We start from the raw sequence: 25,031 nt of genomic DNA on the forward strand, positions 1-25,031 counted from the left end.
TTTAAATGCGTGTAAACCTGGACGACGCTAAAAAATACCTCTAATAACCTCTTTTTTTGAGAATAATTAGAATATTTTTAATTAGATACTATATTACTCAAATTGTCTACGAGTAACGAGAGTAACCTATATTTCTCATTTTAAGTAAGTCAAATTCATGGAGGTTTTATTTCATATTTTTGTTAAAAATATTAAAATATACTTGTAATAAAGTTACACCTACCTAAATAATAAACATTCAGAAAACAAAAACAACAAAATAACAAGAAATATTACACAATTATTAAAAAAAAACAGTTTGTGTTCGATTACACTTCTCATAATCCAGTAAGTGGAGTCGGCAGACTGCTAAGTGCTACAAATCCCTTTTCCAATGTTCCACGCCGCAGTGTTCCATCGATATTAACATTTATACGACGTGGACAGTAAAAATACAGTACAATCAAATATTTAATAATGTATATAACCTCTTTTGTTTTATCAATTTTGTTAGCAAAACTAGTTTCATCGCAGACGGATGCTAACGCTGTCAGTGAAGTAAAGACGTTGCAGTGGGATTCTACGGAATCTGTTTTTGCCTTGCAAATCCAACAAATCCGGACGTCGTCGGAAGTGACGCCGGCGGCCTCTGCCGGAAACAATCTTAATGTCCTCAGTCCCGACGTAGCAAGCAACTTTCTCGAAGCGCAAGAAGAAAATTTCCGAGCAATCCCGACTTTCCATCCGATTGCCGGTGAAAAAATCAAAAACGATCAAGACGGAGGAAACAGCAAATTACTTTCAACACTCGAAGCGAATTTCCTTGAAGAGAAAAACATTGATGTGCAAAATAAAGTTTACAATTCGAAGGAACCTGAGAATTTAATATGGGAGAACTGCTTCGATTTAGTGCATTCAAAACATGGCATGGAAAAATCGGAAAGCTTAGAATCTGAAAATGTAAGGACGTTAGGCACTTATATAAATAAACGTAATTCTCTATCTACAAATGATTCCTCGGCGTTAAAATCTTGGTTAGAGAAGTATAATAAACTAAAAAGTGGAGGTAACTTAAGAACAATGCAGCCTGTTGTTGTTACTGAAACATCTACAGAATCTTTGTCGTCGTCAAGTTCATCATCAATACAAATCATACCAATTACAACGAGCATACCAAATTCATACACAGAACCAATGAATATAACACTAGATGTTATCACAGAACATACAATTCAAGAGACCGACGCAAGTGACTGGTTTATAAACGTCGATAGTAAGATAAAGTTTGGAAGTTTACCTCAAACGCAAACATATCTTATACCAAAATTCAAATTGGACGAAGGTTTTCACCCTTTCAGTTTTATGTCAAATTTCTTTTCTGCGGTTTATCTTTTCGACTATCCCATTGGTGAGTAATATTTTATACCAACTTATTATTTACAAATTCATTAAGTCTGTCAAAGTACTTATTACTGAAGTTTTCAATTAGTTGAAGATTTAACCTTCTAATCCTTCGTGTATTAACATTAACACAATACTTACAACCAAATAATTATTACAACCGTTTTACACTCTTACTTTCTGTACAGAATAAATATTAAAGTAAACGAAAATTTCCTTCAGGTCTTGTCAAGGATATTGTAAAAGGGAAATTCACTTTCCCATATTCGTTTTTACAGGTAATGATTTCAGTTTTTACACATTTTTTTGGTTATTTATTTTTTTATTCAAAGGTGTAGCAAAATAGACCTAGACAATTAACCCTATAAATATACAACGATACAGTCTAAGATGGTTACGGACTAATTTAAAATAAATAAAAACTCAATCTACCAGAGTTGTAGTAAAGTAACCAGCGATGTCCGAAACTCCTGACCAAACTTCAACTGATCTAGAAATCTATACTAATATTATAAAGCTGAAGAGTTGGTATGTTTGTTTGATTAATTGAACACGCTAATCTCAGGATCAACTAGTCCGATTTGAAATTTTTTTTCAGTGTTTTAAAGCTCCTTTATCGAGAAAGGCTATATATTATCCCCGTATTCCTACCGAAACGGGAACCACGCGGGTAAAACCACGCAGCGTCAGTTAGTTATATATAAAATTTAACCAAGCTGGAATTCGATCCCAGAACCTCGCGGTCAAATGTCATTCCCAAAGTGAGTAAAAAGGTAGATAGGACTTAAGCTAAGAAAAAAAAAAAAAAAAAAAATACCGACCGAATTGAGAACCTCCTCCTTTTTGAAGTCGGTTAAAAATAGCTCATTATTACTATAAATCTATATTGATATTATAAACAGGTAAAGTTTTGTAAGCTTGTAGGGGGTAATCTCTGGATTTACTGAACCAATTTTAAAAATAATTTTACTAATAGAAAGACACATTCTTTGCGAGTGTCGTAGGCTTAATCTTATCCCCGTATTCTCGTGGGAAAGGAAACTACGCGGGAGAAACCGCGGGAAGTCTGCTAGCTTACTATATTTTCAAACACATAAATCACCACATTATTTTGGTGAAACTAGTTTATGCCAAAAAATAAATGCTCTTTTTGTACGTTAACGATAATAGTATTTATTTAATTACTGCCTTTTATGACTCTGTAGAAGTTTTATTACGAAACTTTTATAGGAACAAAGGTTTTAGTTGAAATGCTTTTAGCAATCGGGCACTCTGCCCAAAGCCTCACTATTGTACACATCAGATAATGGAAAAACTAACTACTAACAACTAACCCTTTTTATTTTCGTGTAAAAGACTTTGTTTGCCTTAACAAAAGGGCTTTTGTTTCTATTTAATGAAATCTCTGGAAAAAAGTAACTTACTTACCTATTCGTAGTTTTTCTAATTCTAAGCAGCATTTAAAATAGCGCGAGGTTAAAACCAACTAATTAGATGAACAGTGAACACTTTGTGGAATTCTAAATCAGGCCACGCACGCGACATTACGTTATTCAAAACGAGTATTGATGTGAAGGATTCAATGAATATACCTACGAGTATTGTGTCGTATCTTTATACGTACAGCAAGCCGTCGTGATTTTTACTAGTTATTCTATATTGAGTGTTCTTTCTATTAAAAGTTCGCAACAAATCGATCATTTACCAAATACATATGAGTTGGGTTGTTTACTAATCACGGAACTTAATAATGTACAAAGAAGAAAATTCAGAAAAACAGCAGAATTAATAAGAGCTGCAAGATAGATTATAGTTTTAGATATAATATTTCCTTTTATTTTATTTTTATAATAAGTTTAGCCTAGTTAAATATTATTGTCTTAACTAGTATAAATAATTGATTGTACTATTTATGAATAAAAAGAACTGCAATATTAAATTATAAAAAATCTGTTGTCCGTAAAGTCGGTTTACTGACGATAGTTGAACGTGTCAACGTCATAAGAAAATACTGATGGAATGGTTGCATTTTTCAAAAGAAAATTGGTTGTTCCAAAATACTGTTTAATAACCTCCATAGACCAGAATATACTTTATTTCTACTAAAAAAAGTTGGCAACCCTAGAGCGAGAGAACGACGCATGACGTCATCTTTTTTCGAGCGTACAGCGGGCTTCATCGAATTATAAGACGTTGTCACGTCAATAAAAACCACTCACAATTTCTAAAATTTAAAAATATTGTTACCATAATTTCATTACTAGTTATACAGAATTGGTTTAGAACCCGTCTGGAGTATTTTATTCTGAATGGGTTCTAGTAAAGCAAGTTCAGCATTCACTGACAAACACACATGCGTTGAATTGTTTACTTGTCACGTCGTTAAAATCATTCACGGTAGGTAAAATAAAAAAAAAATTGTTTTGCAAAATCAAAGAATTTTCATTTTCTGGTGGAAGTTGACGGCCTCCGTGGCGTGCGCGGTGGATTTTCAAAACGGAGGTCCTAGGTTCAATCCCCGGCTGGGCCGATTGAGATTTTCTTAATTGGTCCTGGTCTGGCTGGTGGGAGGCTTCGGCCGTGGCTAGTTACCACCCTACCGACAAAGATGTACCGCCAAGCGATTTAGCGTTCCAGTACGATGTCGTGTTGAAACTGAAAAGGGGTGTGGATTTTCATCCTCATCCTAACAAGTTAGCCCACTTCCATCTTATAAACTGCATTATCACCATCCATACCATCAGGTGAGATTGTAGTCAAGGGCTAACTTGTATAGAATAAAAAATTGTACCATCAACCAATCAACAAATAATTATTACACTTAAAAGTAAAATTCTGGCACATCGTTTAATAATAATTTAATCTAAACATTTTTATGACAATTTGATAACTTAGTTAAACATATAATTATTAGTTTTCATTACCTATTAAATCTAAATCAAGAAACATAAAGCTCGTCTCTGGGTATTACTTGGAAGAATTTCTTTATGATATCGAACACGATTTCCACGATCTTATCTGTAATTGGTTTTCCGAATTCGTCCAGAACTTGTTTCCAATTTTCGTTGATGAAAGTCAAAACTGTTGCACCTGTGAAAATTGTTAAAATTCATGAATGGGATATTATTGCAGAAAAATGAGAAAATGTTACTGTAATATAGAATTTTTTCTATATTACAACGTAATATAGCAAAAAGTTACATGGTTTAAAAAACCCAAATATAACACCAGAACCCAAAAATACCTATAGATTAGTGGATGTAGTATCCACTACACACATGTGCTACACTACAATTATGTAAGTATTTTTTTAAAATATACTTACTTAATTCAGGGCTTCCTTTGAATAGATTAGTAAATTGAAATGATACTTTGTCGTCATAACTGTATGTAGTTTTGTAGTCTTTAATCTCTCGGTATATCACTCCCTCACGTGTCCTATCCTCGAATTTAATTTTGCAGGAGAATGAAACATTCGCTGCAATAAAATAAACAATTATTAAATCATAGATATAATTATTATATCCTTATGTTAAAAATTCGAAATTCATTCATTTCCAAATTCATATGTTCACACGACAGCGTTTTTTTTCGAGTAGTGTCGCATTTTTGATTTAGAGCGTTGGAAATAAATCTTCATTTAACTTCATACTATATTTGAACGCTTTTTTAACGTCCGTTAAAAAAACTCACGTACGAATGAGGGCTTAGAACAGGGAAATACGTGTAAGCTATGCATGGCTAAGATTGGCTGATAATGATAAAATTAGTAAAGCAACTAATAAATGGTAGACGTCTACAAATTGGAATCATACATTTCCTCAAACAGATTGTATAGAAAGTCATACGCATGAATCTATGTCCGATTCGTATGATGTGGATGTGTCGACGCCTGCCTTAAACCGTCAACTCATTTAATCTCCAAATTACTATTATCGAATCTGATACTAATGGAATATTTGTATAACACTTACGAGACTTTATCCTAGCATCTCCATCGCCATTGATGGCGAAGATCAAAACTCTGCCAGACGCTTTGTATTTTCCTTTCAAAGATAAACCGCAACGTAGATTGAGTTGTGCTTCCAAGCCTTCGTACCTGAAAATATTTTCATCTACAATTTTAAATTTCTGTGAACATGTTATAAATGAACATTATTTTCTATTTTCTATCTGTTACTTGATACAGTATACTTGGTACAATATAACTTAGAAAAATAACTCTTTGTAGAGCTTGAAAGGTGTAAGTACTAGCATGTTAGTGCTGCCAAGCAGATATCTATATTCCAGTCTTTCATACAGATGTTAAATCTTTAAAACCTATGCCTCAGGTATAGGACCATATAGATAGGGCAATGTAAGAGGTATTCCTAGCATTTGTACTGCCAAGTTTCAGTTTGTTACGGGGTTTTCATTTTAACATCAGATGAGCCATCATAACACAACTTTTGTCAGTCCACCTTACCCTGATACGCTTATTGAAATTGGGCAAAAGTGGGTGAAAATTTAAAATTCAAGCTAATGGGGCACCTCATAACATCGTCATTTATTAACCAATTTTGAATTTTTAATTCTAGTGGTGGACTGACAAAAGTTGTGTTACGATGGCTCATCAGATGTTGAAATAAAAGCCCCGTAACAGCGTGAAACTTGGCGTAACAAATGCTAGGGACACGTCTTTACATTGACAAATAATAACTATAATTATTACGCGTCGAAAAAATTAAACCAACTGTGGTTTGTGTTGCACTATGGTTAGGCTTAATTGAAATGTGTTTTGTGTATAATAATAATAAATAAATAAAAATAAAATAAATAATTGAGAACCTCCTCCTTTTTTGAAGTCGGTTAATGAATGAATATTTACTATTACATACTAGACATACTTACTTAACATGTTCTACAATACATTTCCTAAAACCCTTTATGACACCGTCGGAGAATTTAATCTTGAGCCCTCCAGGCAGGTCTAGCTCTACTGGCTCTCCAAACAGAGGGTCTGTAGAGTTGATGCCTAGACTTGGAATGCCTTTCACGAAGTACGGGATCGTTTCTTGAATATTTTTCTTGAGACATTCTGACTTCAGTCCTGGGCAAGGTTTTATGTAGTCCGCTGAAAGCAACAAATACTTACTAACAAATGGTACATCGGCATGTCTCTTAATTAGCTAATAGCCAGTGGCGTGCACAAGGTGTTTAACTAGGGTAAGCACTGTACGTACTAATTGCAAAAAAAATGGAAAATTCCTTCTCCTTTTTTTGTGTTCTATCCTTATCCTTTACCAATACTTCCGATTATCCATGTAACACACGCCTTTATCTATCCTTGCATTTTAAAATACGTCAAAATTAATGCGTATAAGGGACACATTTTAAGATCTATTTACAAAAGAAATATTATTTACCCCGAAAATATTAATTTTAGAACAATGTTACTTGAACATTTTTAATTAATTTTTGGTAAAGAATATAACCCCTTAGTTATGGCAAATACTCCTTAGCACTCTGTATAATAGGTCCTATTATTTGTATAGTTATTAGAAAAAGTTAGCTTAGGTTCCATATTATATTCTTTCTCAAAAAAAGGTCATATAATTTCAACTATTAGTTCATAAAATTCATTTAGTTTCATTAATTAACAAACTAAACTAGACTAACCAATTTATTATGACGTAACGTTTAAAGTATATTAGAAACTTATTCTTCCAATATTTATTTTGTCTAAAGTTTAATAATATTTAAGTTGAATAAAGTTCTTGTCCGTGTTTTGACCTAGATTTTACCCGGAATATAACCACGGCCAAGGTCTGCAAGTAATTCAAAGTCAAATATTACATAAAAGTTTTATAGTGTTGTATCGATTGGCAAGACGTGACCTCCTGCAAGTCATTATGCAATTAGTTGACCTTGGAAAGTTTTAAAATTTTATGCGATAATCTTGCACTCTTTCACGTAATAATTCCCGTTCCAGTGAGAATACGGGAATAAAATAATACTCACAAATAATGTAGCTTTCTATAGTTAACGTAACTTTCTACAGCGACGGCCTCCGTGGCGCAGTGATAAGCGCGGTGGATTTACAAAACGGAGGTCCTGGGTTCGATCCCTGGCTGGGCCGATTGAGATTTTCTTAATTGGTCCAGGTCTGGCTGGTGGGAGGCTTCGGCTGCGGTTAGTTACCACCCTACCGACAAAGGCGTACCGCCAAGCGATTTAGCGTTCCGGTACGATGTCGTGTAGAAACCAAAAGGGGTGTGGATTTTCATCCTTCTCCTAACAAATTAGCCCGCTTCCATCTTAGACTTGTCATCAATCAGGTGAGATTGTAGTCAAGGGCTAATTTGTAAATAATAAAAAAAAAATTAAAAGAATTATTAAAATCGGTTTAAAAGATTACCCGTACTAGCTCATAAACTTTACCTCTATAAAACACCTATTAAGTATAGATACTTAAATTGTCGACAAAACTGCTCATCAAAATGAGGTAAACTTTGTTGCGTCCTCATCAAATTAAGGTAAAGCTTTTTATAATCTCATTTATGCAGCTGCATGCTAAGGTGTCCAAATTATTCTCTGATGCTACGTTAGGTGCATGATGCCCTCAATTCTCAAAATGATTTTCTCAAATTCAAGTTACCAAACTGCAAAATCTATACTAATATTATAAAGCTTAAGAGTTTGTGTGTTTGTTAGTTTGATTGATCGCGCTAATCTCAGGAACTACAGGTCCGATTTGAAAAATTCTTGCAGTGTTAAATAGCCCATTTATCGGGTAGGGCTATAGACTATATATTATGCCCATATTCTTACGGGAACGGGAACCAAGCGGGTGAAACCGTGCGGCGTCAGCTAGTATTCTATAAAGGACAATGGTCTATTTCCAAACAAATTTTTGCTGACATTTTTTTTAAGCGTCTATGAATGAAAAAAATATAAAATGATAGATAATTATTTTCTTAACAATTTATTCTTATGGTTTAATATTATGTGAAGTCTGGAATTCGAGATATTTATGTTTGGAGTTTTAGAGGTTATGTTTTGTCAACAACGAATAGAGACCTACTTTTTAAATTGAAGTCTTAATTATTCCACGATTATGAAGCCGGGTATTTGGGTTCGATCGAAGAACATAAAAAGTAGGTTTGATCCCCATTTTTCTCTTAGACATGGATAATATACATACTTTATAAAAATTAATATAATTAAATCTAAAAATCAACGTGGAATTTAATACAATAGTGTTTTAAGTCAGTAGTTTAGCGGGAGAATCGGTGTCCATAAACATAAGCGGTCGTTAAAAAAGAATGTAGGTACAGAAAATCATTTGATAAGTATCGGAAAAATGCAACAAGATTTACAAGACGCTTAAGTACGCAAACAACGAAATTACGACGCGATGTGACAACTGACTTACAGTTCACAGTTGAATTGATAGTGCATGACTTGTCATAGGTACACGTAAAAGTATCGATACTTTATAGTATCGATTAATGATTATCGATCTCCTTTCGATACTGTTATTTTTGTAATCAATAAGTAATCTTCAGGAAATTACTTACTATTTTTACTTTTATTTAAAATCATGTCGAACATACTTAAACAATAAATACGTTTGTAAACACTTGTTCCTTTCCTTTGATTATTAAAATATATCATATGGCTTACTGTTGTTAATAATTGTTATTAACATGTTTGACTATTACATTTTGGTTATTTTATTACTTAAATGTAAAATGCCGCCAAGTAAGAGTGAACTTTAGCAGTATTTTGTCATGATTAGAAATAAGTAATTTAAATTAAATAGGTGTACCGATTGCATTTAAATTAATTACTATTTCTTGTTTGAAAATCAAAATATTTTATATATATTTCAAAATAATTATATTAATTCGTCATAAATATTAGTTTATATGTTTGTTCTACTGAAATTAAACTGATGTCATTGAATACGTGTAGTTCAATGACGATATTTTATTCGATTCGATACTGGCTTTTCGGTATCGTGCGCGTCCCTAGTTGTCCGATATATGCAATATTCGTATAAATAGTATGGTTGCCATACTCAATTATTTAAATGTAATTGATGTGAATATATTTTAGTTTTTGGGCTTAATTAGACCTTTTGCTCTGTTTCATAAAATTAAATAAATTATTTTCTACAAACTGTAATAGTTTACATTAGTAGACGCTTATGAATTCTATCAACAAACACCAGACCATTGTCCTTTACTCAATTGGCAAGATACAACTTGATTGGCTCTAATTGTCTTATAAATCTTTGTACAAATAATAAACTTAACTGAAGGAAATTAAGATATTTACTAGTAAAACCTCGCGGTTTCAACTGCGTAGTTTTTGTTCCCGTATGAACACGGGTATAAAATATAGCCTATAGCACCTATGGAATAGTGTAACTTCCAAAGAGTGAAAGATTTATTCAAATCGGTTATAGTTTCGGAATTTATTCAATACAAACAAACAATCAAACAGTCAAATTTTCTCTTTATTATATTACTAGCGGACGCCCGCGCCTTCGTCCGCGAGGAATTTAGTTTTTCACAAATCCCTCGGGAACCATGGATTTTTTCGGGAAAATAAGCCCATGTGTTAATCCAGAGTAAAATCTATTTCCATTCCAATTTTCAGCCAAATCGCTTCAGTAGTAGCGGCGTTAAAGAGTAACATCCAAACAAACATACATCCAAACATCCATACAAACTAAAAAATAATATTAGTAGGATTATTTAATATTATCTTTTTATTTATGTAATAAAAAAATACTAAGAAAATTAGGTGGAATATCAAAATATATAAGTTTACTCACGCGCTAGCTTCGATGAACTTTTACAAAACAAAAGAACAAAAGTAATAAAAAATACTCCTCTATAACTAAACATTATTTATCACAGTAATATAAAAACTAATATAAAAAAAAATATCAAGAGACGATTGTCTTAATCCACTTCCTATTACACACTGAAATGGAACTAGATATCTTGAATTTATAAATTAAACGTCCTCTGTGCTATATGTGGATATCTCAATGTACAAAGTTTTGACACTGTCTCGAATATTTATAGTATAACATGTAGAGACAAGTGTAGTAAATGATTTGGCTAAGGATTATCTTTTTCAACTACTAGTGGGCGCCCGCGACTTCGTCCGCTTTAAATTCAGTTTTACACACATCCCGCGGGAACCGTGGATATTTTCGGGATATAAAGTAGCATATGTTTATCAAGAACCTCCATTCCCATTTAGGTCCAATTAGTTTAGTTAAAAAATGTTCCCAAGATTTGCCAGGACAAACAGACAGACAAAAATTTTATAAAACAATTATGTTGAAATCACAGACAGACACTTTAATTTGATTTATATATTTAAAATTATGCATTGATAACATTGGTCAACAGTGATTTGTTATATTTATTTAATTTTGGTTTTTATGTGAAATATTTAACGAAACTATTTAGTTTTAGGGAGAGTTTTGGCAACAAACACAGAAGTAGATTCATCTCAAATTTCAAATGTTACCAATTTAAGCATATTATATTCCGAGTATGTGCAGTGTTAAAGTGTAAAGTATGTAATGACATTAAAATATGTGATGATTATACGAAGATACTAATATTATAAAGCTGAAGAGTTTATTTGTTTGTTTGAACGCCCTAATCTCAGGAACTACTGGTTAGATTTGAAAAAATATTTCAGTGATATATTTATATAGATATATTTTATCTCCGTATTCTTACGGGAACGGGAACCATGCGGGTGAAACCGCGCGGCGTCATCTAGTTTTTCTATAAAGTATCATCATCATCATCAGCCGATGAACGTCCATGGACATAAGTCTCTTGCATGACTTCCAAACAAAACGGTCTCGAGCTGCAAACATCCCCCAGCAGCTTCCAAGCTTCATGTCCGAAGTCCACCTAGTGAAGGGTCGACCAACCGGTGGTGGTTCGGTGCGGGGTCGCCATTCCAGTGCCTTGGGACCCCAATGTCCATCGGCCCTTCGAAATATGTTACCTGCCCAGCTTCAGCTTCGCAACTCGCTGAGCTATGTCAGTGACTTTGGTTATTCTGTGGATCTCCTCATTTCTGATTCGACTTCGCAGAGAAACTTCAAGCATAGCTCGCTCCGTCGCCCGCAGAGTGACTTTGAGCCTTCTTCTTTACAAAGTATAACCTTTTCATATTTTTTTATAACCATCCCGTGTTTGGAGCTACGACATTAGTCTAACGTGCGGGGATTGAACCCATGACCTCTCGCTTGACTGTTGGATTGCCACACGCCGTCTCAAGGATTAGTGCCTTCTGTGTACGGTACACAGAAGGCAATAATCCTTGCGACGGCGCGTATTGTGAGGAGGTTCCTCACTATAGAACCCTGACCCGGTCGCAGACCCGTAAATGAAAATGTAACGGGAAGCCTGGATTTTTGTACAAAATTTTAACAGTGATTTGTATTTTAAAAAAAGATTTATACTATTGGAGACGGGTTGACATCAGAAGCGGATTTTATTGAATGTGGCTTACATTCAATAAATGTTGTCATTGGGTCTAAAAAGTTAATGAATGTTACCAATAATCGAACACTTCGAATGACAGAACCTTGAGCGAAGTCCCGGACTTGTGACCGATGGATGTAGGTTTAAGGACGTTCTACTCCTCTTTTTTACTCAAATCATTCTTCCCGCCCAACCAAACCTAGCGATATCCCACTAAAACAGCTCTGGTTTGTATAAACTAAGCCATGTGTAGCGGACCACATTTTCTTTGACTACATTCTCATACCAATAGGTGTAAATTATTCTTAGTAAATAGCCGTATTTATTAGTGACATATCAAAAGCAGATGTCGGTCGTATAGTCAGACAAACAATTCAACAGCAATCAGTGGGTGAGTAATAGCATCATTTAGGAATGAAACATTATCTCGTAACCGTTATAAATAATTCACTTGGATAAATTTATCTGTTTTCGGAGAAAAAATCTTTATGGATGCAATATCACAAGTTTATTTTTCGCATTAATTTATTATTAAATTCAGTTTATAAATAACATACGGACATAATCTTTATATCGCGGAATTTATTGGGTCGATAAATTAGCCAAAATATATAATTAGTATAAAAAATGTTTTTTGAAGCACATTTGTCATATAAACCTACTTTTTAATATAACCAATATTCCCATTCTCCTTTAATAATTAGTCGGAAAATCGAGTTGATTCGCAATAGTTACTCGGTCGGATTCATCACCGAGGGGTGGGTGGTTTGATCCCCGACCCGTTAGTATATTGTCGTACCCACTCCTAATACAGTCTTTCCCGACTAGTTGGAGGGGAATAAGAATATTGGTCATGTTTAAAAGATATGGCAAATATTCTTTTTTTTTTTAAAGACCAAAGTTATATATAAAAATATATTTTTTTACTGTTTTTTTTTTATATAATCTATACATTAAATGCCGGTATTGCAAGTACCAATGGTAGCAGCATACTACATAAAAACTTACAAGTGTTCCAAGTTAAGAATGTCAAGGCGACAGGTAATAAGGAAAGAGTATCACAGTAGCGAGGTCAAAGTGCATAACATTAGTACTTTGTCTTGGTGTTATGGGGTTCTTTGGTGATCAGTTTTTTTACACTATACCAGCGGCATACTCGTATATCTACAGTATTAGCGACAAATATATCATACATAGTCATTAGGCAAAGATTGCATTTACGTTTCATAAAAACAGCGCACAAAAGTTGTTCCAAATGCTAAGCGGGGAGCAACTATTTGACAAGTTTTAAGATAATTCCACCGATTGATTGACAGACCATCAAGTCTATGGACTAAAAAAATATTAAAAATGTATTTCAATTATGCTTAGTTAAAAATCACTTTTGAACTGTCAGGTAATGTTATTAGATAATGGTGATAATTAGTCGAACACTTAAAATTAAATTTACCAGGGTTCCAAACGTCTTGGTTCGAGTAGAGCCTACAACAAACTCTGACTGTACTGTACAATATAATCAAGTCGTTGCACTGTACGCAGGAATATTATCAAAATGAAGTTTGTCTACGATTTTTACAAAAAAATTAAAAAAAAAATGTATGTTAACATTTGTGGCATTTTAAAGCTAACACAGCCCAAACTCCATAATTGGCAACCATATTTACCTGACAAACTGTACTGTACTGCACTGTATAGTACAGTACAGTTTGTCAGCCCTTTATAAAATAAGGTTATCTTATAAAATAAGGCTCTCAGTCGATTATTCACTTTAATATATATAATGATTTATTTATTTTGCTATCCTCCGCGAAAAGCCGACGAACCCATGCGACAACGTTACCCAGGTCCAACAAAATACTCTCTACGTACGTTTCACTCCAAAACCGGAGCATCCTCAGGAGATGTGGACTCTACAACGTGCAATTGCAATGCAATTGCACGTCGTGCAGTCGTAGAGACCGCCTGCTTCTATCCTATATTTAAAAGGTTAATATTTCGGATTTGTATTAGGTAGCCAACTACATCACATTTCACTAACATGAAATTTTATGAAGTAAGTCTCCACCGCGATGATGCCGAAAGTTTTATCTCAGAAGCTTCTATCAATACAATTTTGAAAGTTATCTTAGACGTTACCTTCAGCTAGATGTTACCTTACACTACATTATAACTATTTAGTTTATTGACTGTATTGGGCTACTGAGCTGCAAACACTAGATTGTGCACTAGATCATACGTTCAGTCTGTGCACTTCGCGCTAGATTTAATAGTTGCCAATCCGTTTCGACAGTATTGCTTAAGGGATTAAAGCATTGTTCTGAAGTCAAAACGCTGCTCAGGCTCAAATCATTCATCAGCAAACATAACGGATTATTTCTAGTTTCTAGTATAAAACAGTAACTTAATGTAGTAGAAAAATATCCTAGTTGTTCGCTACTTCTTTAAAACAAGTTAAAACTAAAAATTTTGAAAATCACCTCGACCATTTCGATCATATCAGCTTTCATAAAAAAATACCGCATTGTAACAGGACTAGTTATTTAAAAGCTACAGACAGATAAAATTACATGGATTTTCAGAAATAGGCAAATAAAATTTGTAAACCCCCTCTTTTTACGTCGATGATAAAAAATACGAGCCACCGAGCTCATTTGGCATTTTATATTAAGCTATGGTTATACCAAATCCGTTATTGGTCGAAGTACCACAGTCTTGGCCATCGTCAGCCAAGAGTATAGCGTGTAGGTACACCATCACGATGGGCGACGATAAAATTCTTCCACGAAACACAAAGACACAAGTATTTGAAGTTTCATTCGATTTATTATTTTTTTTTTTACTCTCAGTGAAACAAAAATGTACTAATGCCAAATTAACTCAGTGGATTTGAATTTTTTGACGCTGCCAAGTTAGTTAACAGTCCAGCCGGACCGGCCGTTAAGGAAAAACGTGCACATTATAATGGGAGCAATGCTAAAATAAATTGTTAGGGACAAAATTAGTGAAATTAAGTTTTGAAACTGTTACCCTTTCCTCTAGCTTCTATTCATATACTCGTATAATGATGACATGATTTTTTCTAGTTCAGTGTAGGTAAGACAATCAAAACGAATGAAAAGTGTCTAATATTTTTAATGCCATTTTAGTAAATACAGATATTTTTTCATAGATAGCTTCATCAAACCCTACCTTTAAAACGCAACAATAGAATATTATTATATTATACGTATTGCAAAATAATTACAGTCATATACCAAGGCGCGTTTGGAACCCTCGTAACTTTAATTTTAAGTTTTTGACTTTATTTTCTATTATAACTTTAAGTCATGACACAACTTGACGTTTCAAAAGTGCTTGTAAAATAAACCTAATTGAAATAAATGAACTTCGACTATAAACATGGCGGAGGCTTTCCTAAACAAGTTCTGCCAAAAACATCTACAAAGATAATTATTTGTGGTACCTTAATTAACATTTTACTCAAACCTCTATGTCAAGTACTAGCAGACGCCTCAGGGTTTCACCGCGTAGTTTCCAGTTCTGCACGAATTGAGAATAAAATATACATTAAAGTAATCGGTGAAGATGCTAGCTTTCTTTGCTAGTTTAGATTGGTAAAATAATTATCAAAATCGGCTCAGTAGATCCAGAGATTTCCTCTTACAACCATACATACTCACAAACTTTAACCTATTTCAAAATATTAGTATCTATAAGTTGAAGCGTCTAACTTTAGTTTATTTGAACCTCTATCGCCCAAATCGGCGCCGTCAGGGTGTTAGCACTCATCACTTATTAAGTTATTGCGGTGTCCAATTCCAGGAAGCAGGAAGCGATCCTTTTAAAACGTCAGTGCCGATGTACGGATTATCTTTGTTATGAATGAATGAATTCCTTGAAAGCGTTCGAAATACGTAGGAGTTAGCACTTTAGTTATTTGTACATCGCGTATCTAAGTATGGACCTGTTAAAGAGTTCACAGTATCAATATGAAAAGCTTTAAGTTTTATTTATTTAATTCAGACGTAGATAATTTTAGTAACGGTTGAGGTGTCATTCGATTCGGAATTGAAAGAAGATAGTTTTTGAAAAACTTGTAAGCCCGCTCGCAAAAATTGCAAAAGTTATAAACAATTAACTAAAAATAAACGAAAGGGTTCGGTTTTTGACTTATAGCTCAAAAACTATTTCAGATATTTCTAATCTAATAAAGTATTCAAAAAGAAGAGAAACTTACCTAAAAAAATTCGTAGTGTTTGTAGTTATAAAATCAATATTTATATTTTTAGCGAGGGTTGAAAATACGTCCGAAAATGGGTACTCCGGTTTGCGTTGGATTTGGTCTAAATGGCACATGTGAACGAGACTATTAGATTAGTCTTGCGTTATTTCAATCACTTCTCACTTTATAAGATTTCTGAATATTATTGGACGTAATAGACCTACTGAATTTTAGGTACGAGTGATTAATACGTCCAAATTTAATTTTAAGAACAAATTTTTTGAGAACTTTCTAGGACCTAGAAACTCATGATTTGAGTTTGGCCCATTAGCTATTTAAGCTTAATAAAAAAAATTATACAGTATTGTTTGTGATTAATTAATATTTATAATCCGATAAACAGGTCTAGTTTATGCAAATTACAATAGTTAAATGACTACAAGGTCAATGGATATCATACAAACAAAAATATTCCAAATGACCGGAACCAATTAAATATTATAAACAGACTGAATTGGAAAACAATTCTAAAAAAAAAATTAATAAAAAAAATTACAACTCAAAAATTAACTGAAACTAAAAATAACATCTTACCTATGTGCTACCTTCTGATCAGTTTAAAGGCGGTGCCAAGCCAGTGCTATAAATAGGTAAATGACGGAATTATCGCTGGATATGCATAAAAAAAACATACAAACAGCCGAACGTACCTCCTTCTTTTTGGAGGTGGGTAATTATGATAAACTACAATTAAAAATATTATAATTAGACGCGGGCGAAGGAACATGTTTTGTTGACCATACTGGTGCCTTTAATTTGATTTATTAATAAAAAATATTAATTTATATAATTATCTTGGTATAATTCTTAACTACGAATAATTACGATCGTACGAATAAACACAAAATGTCGTCAATTATAGCTTGGCCAGTTCGTTGATGACACTCCCATGATACGCGGGCGACGGGGGGAAAGAAAACTGCACAGGTGTGAAATCGTGCGTGCGGGGAAGTGAGGTGCATCAGTCGTGGGTTTTTCTTTCACCGCTACACGCCCCCCGGCCCGCGCGGACCATCGGGAGTGTTACGAACGAATTTGCCAAGATATAAGCAAACGTATCGGTCAAGATTATACTCCCGTCATTTGAGATGTTGCCAATTATTTTACGATAAAAATCACAAGAACATAAATTGTAGGAATTTTTTAACCGACTTCCAAAAAGGAGAAGGTTCTACGTTCGGCTGTATGTATGTTTTTTTTTGTGTATGTCCAACAATAATTCCGTCATTTATGGAGCGATTTTGAAAATTCTTTTGTTTGTTTGTTTTATCATACAATGACTCGAAAAGTTGATGTCGTCAAAAAAGTGGTTTTAATTTAAGTGTACACTTAGTTTATTTATATGTTAAGTTTAATTTATTTTTTTATTCTTAACAAGTTAGCCCTTGACTACAATCACCTGATGGTAAGTGATGATGCAATCTAAGATGGAAGCGGGTTAACTTGTTAGGAGGAGGATTAAATCCACACTTCTTTCGGTTTCTACATGACATCGTATCGGAACGCTTAATCGCTTGGCGGTACGTCTTTGTCAGGATGGTACAAGCCACGGTTAAAGCCCATCAGCGATTATTATTTTTTTTCACGAAACAATTTAAATTTCTATGGCGTGTTTATTTTTTTTTTATTTTTACAGTCAATCAAAGTGGAGTCTACATTTTTGGTGTTTATTATAACGTTCGGTGTGTTCGCCTTGATCATTCCATTGTACCTCTTCATATTGAGCTTAATATCGCTGTTTTCTAAATCGAAATGCACCGATGAAATTGAATCTGGAACCTTATTCCTGGAGTCGGAGAGACCAGATTGCCATGACAAGGTCCTCGTGATTTTCACGTTCCTTTTCTTACTTATATGCTGGTAAGTGCTTACATTTACATATTACAATATCCTTTTTATTTTTACCGTAGGGATATGACTTAGCGCTGTAGGTACGCTTGATACAAGAAATTATTTTCGAAAAACCGACTTCCTACGTCTCAAAAGTGTGTAAATATGTTTTCTTTGTAACACTGCGTCTTCTTTCATCACTTTATAAAATGTCTGTTTATCTAAATGTTAATTAAGATGTACAACATACAATATAATAAATATATATAGAAATCAGGTTAGATACAAAAAAAATCTATCAAAAAATATACCGCCTAACTAAGAACTTCATCCGTTTAAAATAAAAAGTAGACGCTCAAATAAAAGTAAAGTACAACTAGGATTAACAATATTTTACAAAAGAAGTGATTGTATGATCACTTCTTTAGTAATATTAAATTTCGCCTCATACATGTCCGGTGTTAAAAAATTGTCGTCAAAATGACGCGTTAATTTCCTTCTGTAAGCAAAACCATCCATTTTTTTTCGCTAAAATAAAATAAATTACTTATACCCATAACCACACCTTAGTAACCACCCACCTAATTAAGTCGGGTAATTATTTCGGGCGTTTGTGGGTTCGATTCCTAGCTCGGGTCAATTCTGAAGATTTGTTCCTACATGGCTAGTAACAATATGTTTAAACGAATTGTACGATTCGTTGTAAAATCAAAATCTAAACTAAACTAACATTAATTGATATAAAAGTCAAGTGAATATTAAAATTTATTGAATAAAAACAATATTATACACATTTATTGTTAAATGTGTATAATATTGTTTATTGTTTATAAAATGGAGGAGGTCAATTTATTAATTCAAAATAAAATACATACTCTTAATATTATTCATTGAAAAATTAAAATTAAGAATCTTCTTTTATTCAGCCTAAAACTAAAAATAACACAAATAAATCTGTAAAAGGAACTTAGTTCTTCAAGATATCAAATGAAACAAAAAATCCATTGATCTTTTTGAAACCTTGACATCAAATTATGTTAATTAGTTAATAATATGTACTTAGTATACCACAACAAACCCGTAGTTTAGTTATTGTTTCAAACATATTGGTACATTACAGTACTTAAGCTAATGTGTCAGTATTCTTACTTACCTAGTTTTTCGTAATTTTACTTTTTTTATTTGGTTGTATGCAATATTTTTTTACAATATTTGTAGACATCAACCTCAAAGTCGAGTTTTATGTATGCAAATGAGGTACTAAAAGAATCGTTTAGACAAATACGAACTTCCTAGAACCAACTGCCAAACGAGTCAAGGCTTAAAGGAAGGATTCATATACTTACTCGTATAAGTATTATGAAAATAAAGACTTTATAGCAGGTAGCCAGAAAATCTGTGTTTTAACAAAATAAACTTTATTATTTTAATACTGATTTACAAGATAATAATTATTTACACAATATTTATAAAATAAAAAATTTAAAGAAAATTTTTCAAAAAATATTATACGCCATATTATTGTTAGCTCATACTCGACATACTGGTTCTACTACCCCTCTGAATAGCAAAGCTTCACCTTTCGGTCAGATTTCGGTATTGGGATTTTGGTCAAGTGCCAGCACTTGAGTCACCTGGCTCTTGGGTTCGTTTAGCTGACAACAGGCTCTCCTTGGTCCCAATTAAAAAAAAAGATAAATCGATATTTCCGGAGACATTTCCTGGAGACTAGGCCGCAGTAATGTCAGGACACAAGCACAGTTCACCCGGCATTATTAGGTACAGACTTGTGTCAACCGTACTCAAGCGTACCATTTAACGAACGTAATAAAAAAGTGATTTCTGTATGTTAAGTACAAAAAAACGTATCAACTCTTTATTCTATTTACAAGGTAATATCCAATACGTCAACCTTTATCATTTTGTTAGGTAACTCTTTTAGGAGATATTTCGAAGCCTTTGAAAGTTTTCAAGTAGGTTTAGGTGTAGGTAATAATCTGTCTTCGAAGGTGGTGATTTATATATTGTACCTCTGCTTTCGATTCGGAGGGTGAAGGTTCGAATACGGTCAGAGGCATGCACCTCCAACTTTTCAGTTATGTTAATATTTAAGAAATTAATATCACGTGTCGCAAACGGTGAAGGAAAACCATCGTGAGGAAACCTGCATACCTAGAATTTTCTAAATTCTCTTCGTGTGTGAAGGCTGCCAATCTGCATTGGGCCAGCGTGGTGGGCTTAATAGAAAGGAGACTCATGCTCAACAGTGAGCCGAATATAGGTTGTTAATGATGTATTATATTATATATAAGTAGCTATTACTATTACTTGATTCTTACATTGCGGGCTGTCTGGAGGAGATCGCTATTAGCGATAAGACTGCCTTTGTGCATATTTCTAACTACTTATTTTGTTACTTGATGAATATTGTTTTATATTTTTTTTATGTGCAATAAAGAATATACCTATCTATCTTAATTTATTTAATATATTGCAGTGCTCTTATATCGGGGATGGTTTTAAGCAATGAGCAGTCCCGAATAGCAGTGGCAGAGAGTCGCAACATAATAAGCTGTGCTTGTGCTGACACAGCATCCTGGCTCTCCACGGCTGCACAGGAGTTGCATCAGAGCCTGGTGCCGCCGGTGGACATGGTGTTCTACGCTTACAACGAGGATTTGAGAAGTAAACCTTTAGCATTGTTTGTTTTGAGGAGTTCTTACTTTGTTGAGAAGTCTATAGTCTGGCAAGTTCATTGATAACACATGCTAAGCGGGCAACGGGCGGCAAGACTGCGCGGGTGTGAAATCGTGCGCGCGGGGAAGTGAAGTGCATCAGTCGCGGATTTTTCATTTATCGCTACAAACGCCCCGCGCGCAACATCGGAAGTATAGAACAAAGTTGCCAAGCTATTATATCAATATCAAGTCAAATTTTACCTTGACATTTTGAATAATCTATACTAATATTATAAAGCTGAAGAGTTTGTTTGTTTGTTTGATTGAACGCGCTAATCTCAGGAACTACTGGTCCGATTTGAAAAATTCTTTCAGTGTTAGATAGCCCATTTATCGAAGAAGGCTACGAACTAGCTCGAACTAGCTGACGCGGCTAGGCGCGTCAGCTAGTTGGTAATAAAGTCAATTCTATGTATCTAAATTTTTTTTCATTAAATTTTATATTGGTTGTTCTAGCATTATTCACAAATTGGATAGGATTTAATCAAAATAACTTGAAAAATAGGTTGTAATACTCTCGTTTTTACAGTTTTGTAAGTGTTGAAATCTTGTATCCAGGGTCCATTATTTAAAATATTTCGTATGGGACCTATTATAAGCTACAATTTCCTAATATACTAAGAAAAGGTACTTAGTCGTAAATCATTTGTAATATTTCTGTCGGTAAATAGCTGAACCTTCGATATTTACAGGAATATAAACAAAAAAGTAACCGATCCGTGACAAGACCCTTTTTATACGCACGTTGCCGTAAACATCTCTCTTGACAATTTATAAGCTACCAAACTATCATGAACTCTGTGCAAAAATTTTTGTTTGCCCAAATATTTCAGAGGTATTTACTAGGGTTGTCAAAATCTTTTAAATGTGGAAATGAAATTCTGTAGCATAATATTCTGGTTTAAATAGTACCTGCTATCAACTTATGGCAAATTCTCAACATCTTAAAAGATATTTAAAGATACATGTAACATCATCAAAACAAAATCACTATTATTAAGTAAGGCAGCTACTAGTTTAGTATAACCTTGAAATAAATTTGCAGTAATAGAAGGTTCTATCTCATTGATGTATAGGAGATAGTCTAGTTTAGTTAGATAGGATAACAAATTCAAGGTTTGACCCTGAGGAACATGCTGGACTCGACTTTTGCTAACTTCATGCCTAAAACTATTGGACCTCCATAACTGCTCTTGTTGAGTTGATGTACCATTCCTTCGGACTACTAAATTGTGGCAAAACAGACACCTATATTTGTGCAGTATGAAATCTCCTGGGTACCTACGCTAATAGCTATCTAACTATTCTCAAGATTACTTTTCCAGTGTAACTTACGAGTAAGCATCAATTTGGACATTAAAAAATCAGAAGTCTTTCACGAAATTTAATTTCAGAACTTTACATTAGCAATGATGATGATAATCTTTTACAAGACGCCGAAAACAAATAAAAAAATGTTGTCCACAAAATATGTTCAACCCTACGTAACCGTGGCCTAACGAGCCCACCGTCGTTAAGTAAGACCCCTTGATATAATTCAAAGGGCAAAACTGAAGTTTCCGGAAAGACACGCTGATGACACATTATATCCGTATCTTATAGATGCTCCTATAGACATTTTGAGGCGCAATAAAACTCCGCAGTACCAGTGCGTGTTTCCCTTGTTCCCAATCTTTATCGGTATTCCGAATACAAATGTACATTTTATTTACATAATAACATAGCCTCTGGGTGTGAGGGAGATCTTTTGTGTCCCTATATTGATTGTGTTCTTAGATTTTCCTAATACTACTTTGCGGTGATGTTTTATAGTCGTACTCTTACCTTAATTTAGATTTAATATTATGGTTTAATGTCAGTGCATGGGTATGCATATCCGTGGTGTAATCTAGACCTATAAATAGATCTATACGTTGTTATTTTATTAAGGTCTTTTTTCATTTATTTTTATGTGCAATTAAGTATTTCTTTTTCTTCTTTTAGATCATGGTAATAGCTGAAAATCAGCGTATTGCGTGGATTATGTATCACCTTTTTAAGGTTATAGCAAACATGACAGAGTGGAGTTTAATACCACCACCACTACTTTACCCAGGTGGTCGAGGCATCAGCCACTACAATGGCATTTACTACTTAGGCATTATGATGTGTGGCACAATTTTACAATAAACGTTACGTCTTTATTTTCTTCTTTACTTGCATGAATGTTAAGGTAAAGGTTTTTTTTTTATTGCAGACGTCGCAACACTTTTGGGACAACCAATACAACAGGCAATAGCATCCGAGAGTGGTATTGATTTAGTTCTAGATTCATTGGCAGATATTATATCAGGTATAACACCTGTTTATAAATATGGATTAGGATTTAAAACTCAATTTCCTTCAAAGTAAGGTGGGCTTGATCAGTACTTCTAACTTACTTCTACTTTGAAGGAATTTGAAATTTTAATCTTAATCCATGTTTATAAATATTGCCGTAAATGCTCAATCAAATGCCGGCGTATGTCAAAAAGTAGAATAACTTATCCGTTTTTCAGAGAGTGAAGATTTATCAATAAAGGTGTCATCATTAAGAGAGTCCTGCACCAAAGCTAGTCTTCTCGCAACAGCGGCATCAGAAAAGATTAATGATTTGGCTCAACAATTGGATAGCCTAAGACAACACTGTGTTGAGAAGGATATCCCTCTCTGTGACACTCTTAGAACGAATACGTTGCATATAATGATGAAATTTGACTCAGTGAGTGACTCATTTCATATTCTATTCTTAATCAATAACTTCCTTAAAAGATATTCTAATTCTGACATTCATGCACAAATGAATAATGCAATTTAAGCATCGTATTTGGCTCGTTTTTATAAACAAATCACCTTATTTGAAATTATAAAAGCATCTAATGCTCTATATATTTCAATACGGATAGCTTCCGCAAGATTGTAAAATAGTATACACTTAAGAGTATAACTGCTAATATCTACAAATTGTAAGAAAATTACATCAATACTTCTAGATACTTCAAGAGAAACAACTATTAGAATTAAACAATTTAGGAGTGAAGAACTTAACACAAGCTATATCAGTCGCAAGGAAAGAATTTCGAACTTTGCCTACTGCTATATCATTACAAACAGAAAGAATAAGAACAGGTAACAAATATAAAATCCGTATCCGTAAATCACTGGCCACAGAGTACTTTAACTTGTATATGTTAAGCTAGCTTGTTTACTTATCAATTTAGTTTTGTTGTTTTTGTTTTCTCTTTCGACTTTTATATTATTGTATCTCTATTATTATTATCATTATCTCTTTTTTTTTATGTTGGATTATGTTTTATTGAAGTATGTTTTCCTTGCGAGCTTGCTATGAAATGTATACATGTAAAATTTATTTGCGAAACCTTGTAATTGGCTATAATCTGTTTTCTATGTTGTTACTTTTATAATCTTTGTATTTGGCTGTAAGTTTTCCTTTCTAAATAAATAAATAAATAAATAAATAATGAAACAATGTATAATATTGTATAAACCCAAGAAAAAGCAATTTTAAATTTATTTTCCAGATATTCTTCGTGATATAGAAAATCGTAGACAAATCGTACATAACTCTGCAAAGGTATTAAACGATATAGTCAGGCATCTTACATCCGGCCTGCATAGTCTAGCACGGCAAATGGATCTGGGATTGGATAGATTAAATAAATATGAATTGTGGCGATGGATCATTGTACTAGGTAACAAATTATGATCTTTATTAGAACACAAATAAATACAAACATACTGTTAAAAGGATAAAAATCTATTAACTAACCTTAACGTATTATGTTGACCATCGTTTTGCCATATAAAAAAAACCACTGGACGTTTCCATGCAAAAAATATTTATGAATACATTTACCTTGATAATTTAGATATTTATTGGTATAATTGGAATAAATAACAAACATATATCTTGACCTACACTATCATTGTGTATAACAAATTAGTGGAAATATACTAAATGGCGTTAATGTATTCTTATACCTTAATTTTGTATTTCCTCAGCATGCAATTCTATTATCGGGTTTGTGATGTTACTTATATTGCTGGCAATGTGTTGCGGCTGCGGTAATGCTAAAATACATGCCAAGAGAACTTTACAAGTGTAAGTATATATTTAATGTGATCAATATAGGGGATTTTAGCTACACCACTGAGAGCACACATGCGCAATTTTGTGTTTAATTCCATTATATATTTATGTACGATTATATGTCATATATTATATATGTAATATATTATCAAGAGCCGTGA

At 33.4% G+C, this 25,031-nt stretch overlaps 2 protein-coding genes across 4 annotated transcripts in view; one reads left to right on the top strand and one right to left on the bottom strand.

Annotated features, from left to right (window-relative positions):
- Positions 1-373: 373 nt before the first annotated feature.
- The window catches only part of LOC112043117 (prominin-1-A), a 42,373-nt gene continuing 17,715 nt past the window's right edge, over positions 374-25,031 (top strand). For both annotated transcript variants that reach the window (XM_024078397.2, XM_024078398.2), the window contains exons 1-9: positions 374-1,387; positions 1,603-1,658; positions 17,810-18,033; positions 20,501-20,688; positions 22,978-23,073; positions 23,279-23,481; positions 23,753-23,888; positions 24,302-24,472; positions 24,783-24,882. In XM_024078397.2, the coding sequence (XP_023934165.2) occupies positions 457-1,387; positions 1,603-1,658; positions 17,810-18,033; positions 20,501-20,688; positions 22,978-23,073; positions 23,279-23,481; positions 23,753-23,888; positions 24,302-24,472; positions 24,783-24,882 (2,105 nt within the window). In that variant the 5' untranslated portion in view covers positions 374-456. The remainder of the gene's footprint in view (positions 1,388-1,602; positions 1,659-17,809; positions 18,034-20,500; positions 20,689-22,977; positions 23,074-23,278; positions 23,482-23,752; positions 23,889-24,301; positions 24,473-24,782; positions 24,883-25,031) is intronic.
- LOC112043118 (protein takeout) lies at positions 3,909-10,424 on the bottom strand. Of its 2 annotated transcripts, XM_024078400.2 has the most exons (6): positions 10,205-10,424; positions 6,271-6,493; positions 5,355-5,479; positions 4,706-4,858; positions 4,305-4,470; positions 3,909-4,035 (listed from the first exon to the last, which is right to left on the bottom strand). In XM_024078400.2, exons 1-5 carry the CDS (start codon positions 10,275-10,277, stop codon positions 4,319-4,321), a joined length of 726 nt encoding a protein of 241 aa, XP_023934168.1. In that variant the 5' UTR covers positions 10,278-10,424; the 3' UTR covers positions 3,909-4,035; positions 4,305-4,318. The 2 variants fall into 2 exon arrangements, with proteins under 2 accessions (XP_023934168.1, XP_023934167.1); XM_024078399.2 differs by lacking the exon at positions 3,909-4,035 and having other exon boundaries at positions 4,214-4,470.

Source organism: Bicyclus anynana, chromosome 13 (assembly GCF_947172395.1).
Source record: "Bicyclus anynana chromosome 13, ilBicAnyn1.1, whole genome shotgun sequence".
NCBI lineage: Eukaryota > Metazoa > Arthropoda > Insecta > Lepidoptera > Nymphalidae > Bicyclus > Bicyclus anynana.

What these genes read in the sequence shown, in the direction of transcription:
- LOC112043118 (XM_024078400.2), bottom strand. Translation starts at nt 10,277, where the DNA reads ATGTTTAGTTATAGAGGAGTATTTTTTATTACTTTTGTTCTTTTGTTT. An exon ending in TGTATTGTAGAACATGTTAA is followed by an intron (nt 5,480 to 6,270) that starts GTAAGTATGTCT and finishes AAATATTTTCAG; the next exon opens with GTACGAAGGCTTGGAAGCAC. An exon ending in CAAAGGAAGCCCTGAATTAA is followed by an intron (nt 4,471 to 4,705) that starts GTAAGTATATTT and finishes CAATTTTCACAG; the next exon opens with GTGCAACAGTTTTGACTTTC.